The sequence below is a fragment of the Carex rostrata genome, chromosome 9, assembly GCF_964058835.1.
Source record: "Carex rostrata chromosome 9, lpCarRost1.2, whole genome shotgun sequence".
NCBI classification, from domain to species: Eukaryota; Viridiplantae; Streptophyta; class Magnoliopsida; order Poales; family Cyperaceae; genus Carex; species Carex rostrata.
Window position 1 is genome coordinate 5,517,494 of NC_135926.1, and position 5,471 is coordinate 5,522,964.

At 32.4% G+C, this 5,471-nt stretch overlaps 1 protein-coding gene across 1 annotated transcript; it reads right to left on the reverse strand.

The window, feature by feature from the left end:
* Positions 1-2,379: 2,379 nt before the first annotated feature.
* LOC144559632 (transcription factor bHLH94-like) lies at positions 2,380-4,661 on the reverse strand. Its single transcript, XM_078308704.1, has 3 exons — positions 4,153-4,661; positions 3,617-4,057; positions 2,380-2,571 (listed from the first exon to the last, which is right to left on the reverse strand). Exons 1-3 carry the CDS (start codon positions 4,552-4,554, stop codon positions 2,482-2,484), a joined length of 933 nt encoding a protein of 310 aa, XP_078164830.1. The 5' UTR covers positions 4,555-4,661; the 3' UTR covers positions 2,380-2,481.
* Positions 4,662-5,471: the final 810 nt, after the last annotated feature.

Genomic DNA, 5,471 nt, shown 5'->3' on the forward strand with positions numbered 1-5,471 from the left:
TCGGTTTCAACTTTCCGTCTGCTGGTGTATCCACCGAGTCTGTAGCATTATTACAATGATAATCTCGTTGAAAATCTCTGGCATTGTCATGTTTGATAAATATATTCTCTGCCTTTTGGTCTTATTCTCCTCGGTTGTACAATAAAACACTGCATAGGTCACAGTAGTACTTTTTGCTAGCTTTTTCTATATGGGCCTATGTCCTTTAATCATTTGTTGAAAGACCCTTTCTGGACCTCTTTAGACTATGAGTATGTAGTATACTTCTTGTTGGGCTTTGGCAACAAAAGGAGCTTTAGTAATTTAAGAACAGTTGCAATGTACAATTATTAGTATATTTATTTACTAATTTAACATCTATCACTATTGATATTTTAAAAATAAATAAATTCATAGACATAAAGGATAAAGTATAAAGTTGAAATTTTTTAATCTTTGATGGATCGTTAAGATTGGCCATTAAACAACTTATAAGTTGGCCCAATTTTTATACAAGTCATATCTAAATTTTAAAGAATATACTTATAATTTTATTTTATTTATATTTTGGATCATATTGATAACAAGAACAAATAAGTTTACTATAAGAAAGATGGATATATTATATAATTTATACTCTCTATAGAAATCAATTAGGGGCGGAGCTAGACTTTCGAACTAAAGCGGTATATGATATAAAATTTTCCTGCAAAGAATATGGATCAATTTTATAATACCAATAAAATTTTCACTAAATTATATAGAAAATCGTATAAATAAAAAAAATTTAAATTGGAGGTCAACTAATTTCCATTTGTTCTACTTAAATCCGCCTCTCCCAGAAGTAGTTAGATTTAAAAGCATGTTTGTGATTAGTCTGTAGAAGTTATCACGCAATTAGTTGTTTTGCTTTCTATTATACATAGCATAAATTTTTTGAAAAAAAAATATTTAATTTTATTTCTAAATAAACTTCATGTAAAATATATTAATAAAAATTATAGCAGTTTAAAGTTCCACATTTGTTTAATAAACATATTTTTTTTTCGAGACAAAGTTTAAAAAACCATCCTAATTGTTCTTAATATTCTTTTGCTGGCACAATATATTCTAATATATGAAGGGTTTATATAGTTTAGTTGAGAAAAGTACTCATTGCACGTAACATTGTTTGTTTCAGCCCTCAATTTAGTGAGGATTTCAATTTATAGGCCTTTATTTAAACTTAATTTCTCGTTTAGTTGGTTTCATATATTATGTTTCGGTACGAGCAACAATAAAAAATGGCAAAAAAAAAAAAAAAAAAACATAGTACTTGATCAATATATATTTATTTTTCTTTCCAGATTGAATGGGACAGAAAACGAACTTAAACCGCATTTCATTTGGCTATTCCAATCTATATCTTTCAAAAATGTCTGCTAATTTAGTTCAAATTTTTTAGTTTCATGATGAAACATTGTGACAATTTATTACAAACTTGTATGCATAAAGATACCTTTTCGAGTTGAGTGTATATATAAAGCGTTGATAACTTGATATTAGGGGTGCACAAAAAATTTGAGATTCGTGATTTGATTCGAGTTCGATTAGAAAAAGTTTGGAAAAAGTTTGATTCGAAAGTAATTCGGTTCGAAATTAATTCAAATCAGTTTGATTCAAAATTAATTCAATTTCGAATTCGAACCAGGCCCAATTCGATTCGTGTGGTTCGCGAATCTGGCCCAGTTCGATTCGTTTACGCTGTAACCTGCTTTTTGTTATGATCCAAATTTTCTTGCGTAGCCCATTTTTCTTACCGGCCCAAATTTTCTTCTGTAACCTGCGGAACAGCTGTCAAGGAGAGAGAAGGGGCACGCTTGTGGAGTAATGGTCCCCACCCCTCCTTTTCATCAATCAATCGCATCCTTCTTGCGGCTCTTCCTTCCAACAATTCGAGTTAGTAGGAGAAATCAAATCTGAAGAAATAAGTGAAGTCCCAACTAGAAGAAATCAGTGAAGTTGACTCTTCTCCTCCTCCCTCCTCGCTCTTCTCCTCTCCCTCCTCGCTCCTCTTTCCTTTTAAGTTTTCAATTTCGAACTAATTTCGAATCAAATCGAACTAGTTCGAATTATACCGAACCAAATTCGAACTAGCAATTTAGGTTTAAAATCTATTTTAATTTCGAACTGGGTTCGGTTCGAAATAATTTCGAATTCGAACTAGGCCCAATTGGATTCGGTTTAGTTTGTTTGCAGCTCTACTTGATATACTGTAAATATGACGATGGAAGCTTTCACTGTTCAGTACACTTCTCTTTACCGAGCTTTTTGTAAATAAAATTTGGTTATTCATTCTGGTATTCAACAAGTCAGGTGCGCTTGTGTTGGTCTCAAAACATTATCTTGCATACATATGATGGTATGGTTTAAACCATCTTCAATTAACAAAATCACATTATAGAAAAAATATAATACATTTGAATATATTAGGATTTTAGATCCAAAAATAATTGGGTTCAACTAGAAATCGGCCTCCTGAATCTTGCCTAACATTTGATACACGGCTGTCGCAATCTCATCCACAGAAACTAATTTGGATTCATCCTGTACCTACCAAACAAAAAAGATGAACAATGTCAACAAAATGGCTTGGCTATACTCCACAAGTATAACAATTGGACAAATATACCGACATAATTAAATGTTAATTGGCTACCCAGTTATGTAATAAATTAAGTGAAATGTTGGCATAATAGGTAATTATGGCAAGTGGTGGTAACTTGAGGGTTCCAGAAGAATTGTTGCAAGGGAATAATCTTGTTTTACTTCATAATTATATTTTCTGTTTTTGAAAGTTCAAACAGTCAATTCAAACTGCTTTATGTGATTTAAATGTTGAAAAGTGTTAGTAGACCAAATTTTACAAAGACTCTTTGCAACTCATCATTGTCCAACTCTCTCTCTCTCTTTTGAAAAGCTTGGCATTAGCTGCCAATGAGTACACTATCTCTCTCTCTCTCTTTATATATATGAGCGGTTTGATTCAGCTCAACTATTTAAATTTTGAAAATGCAAAACAACTTATGAAAATTTCTTACTTCACACTTACGTAACTAAACAAAAAGTAAAATATGAGTAAAATGGAGTAGAAGTGAGTTAATCCAGAATAACTTATTGCACTTGTATGTCCACTGTTATAGGTAGAGATACATAGTCCAACATCTTACTCCTTCAAGTGAATTAATTTAAGCTATAATTTAAATTACCAAACGAGATGTAAAATATGAGTAAATTGATAAATAATTAACTAATCCTTATTAATTTTACTCCACAATCAAATATGACCATAATGTTAAAGTTCTTATATAAGCGTATTAGCCACATTATCCACATTATGTACACACGGAACAGCTTCTAATATTTTAACAAAATACAACAAGGAAATAAGAAATGCAGTTAACTAAAAATTAATACTTAATTAATAGATCGTCATTTTGAGTATGTGTGCGCGAATAAAAAAATGTCTTTTTATGATTATTAATTGTTCAAAAAACAATGCAACAATTATGCGTTTATTGGAATTGCAGTTCAAAATATTTCCGACGAATGTAATACCAGAAATTAAAGTTGCCAGTAGAGCAGCAAATGTACATACCTTGAGACTGAAAGAGTACATCACCCTCTCGTCGGCGCTCGTCATGTTGAGATGCTGGGGAATCAGTTGCATTTTTTGCAAACATGCCACTATCTTGACTAGTTGCTTGGGCCGCCTCCTTGTCACCATCTTCAGATTCACGTGGCTTTCAACCATCGTCACCTCCACATCAGCCAGGCCCGGCTGGCTGTCGACTACTGTTGCATTGTGAATGTCTGGACTGTAACTATTATTACTACTGCCACTGTCACTGCAACTGCTGGTACCACCCAGAGAACTCGTGTATTGCGGGAAGGTGAAAAATTCGGCGAATGGAGAAACGGTTTTGTTCTTTTCAACACTCTTGTGATTCAGTTTTTTCTGGACCTCTAGTGACTGAAGCTGTTGCTCAAGCTCCTTGACATAATTGATTGCTCCTCCAACGATCGATGCTTGATCGCCCTGATATAGCATTCAATCACAATTTAGATTTTTCATCAGAATAAAAAAAATCTCATTGTTTAGCTAGGAAAAAAAAAATTAATATATAATCATACCCTTTGTGCATAAGATGAGGGCATTAGGGACCGAAGAACAGCAAGGTATTCGTTCATTTGCCTTCTTCGGTTGCGTTCTACTGCAATGTGGGTCATTCTCTGGTTCTCTATCTCCTCTTTGTTCTTTACATTCTTTGCCCGTCGACGCTTTCTACGACCAACTACTGCCTGTGCAGTTAAGTTCTCTTTCTTCACCACCTGCGGACATGGCAAATTTGCATCTAGTTCCTCAAAATTTGGTATCACTGAGTAAAAGGGATCCCAGCTACTGTCACCAGCAAATGAACCCAATTCACAAATGGGAGTCTCATAGCCACTGTAGGATCCTTTTCCATAGGTAAATGATTCATCGTTGGTGTAAGAAAAGAAGTCTTGAGGAAATACTATAGCTTCCAATGCCATTCTATCTAGTTAAGAGAACACACGCTCTTCACCTTTTGGGAGGAATGGATTTATAAAGGCAGAGGGTGTGAGCGCGCAACAGCGACTCGCCACGTGAAAGCGAGATTGGTGCTAGAAGGTGCCATGTTGTATTTTTAATATAAAATTTATTTTCAGGGAAGAAAAGTTATATGAGATATAGTAAGAGACAACCTTCCCTTAAAACAGATAAAAAAGTGAGGGACAACACAAAGGAAAAATGTGATCACAGGGGACGAGCATTTCGTTTTTTTTTACAAGAAAAAATAGTGTCAAGTTTTCTAATATTGTTGAAAATTCGTTAATGATTATTGGTCGAATTTTAATCATATATATTTTTTATTATGAAAGTATTATTACTAAATTAAAATTTGATTTTCAAAATAATATAAAAAAATATATACTTTTTGTGACTAGAACGTCTTAAGCTTATCAAGTTATAAATTTTTGAATTAATTTAGTATAAAATGAAGCGGTTAAAAAAAAATAAAAACAAAAGTAGCAAAATTAATTTATAAATAATTTTTTATCACTTGATTTTATAGTAAAATCAATTTATAAATGAATTTTTAACAATATATATTGGAAGAGCCTTTTGTGAGTTTGTTAGTAGAAGGGGGGCAATCATCTGTCCTTAGAGCCAGGGGGAACTCAAGTGGAGCCAGTTGGATTTTGAAATTTTATGGAGATTTATAGTGCCAGATCAATTTTGGTTCTCTCTATAATTTGTTTCTCTCTGAAATTTTGATATGTAATTCTAGTTAGATCTAGGATTAAAATTATAATAAATCCATTGAATTTAGATTGATAATTAGAATAAGAAATTAGAGCATCAAAAATTATAAGTTAGAACATTATTTTTATATAGTACCTAAAAAAATTATAAGTTATATATTGCA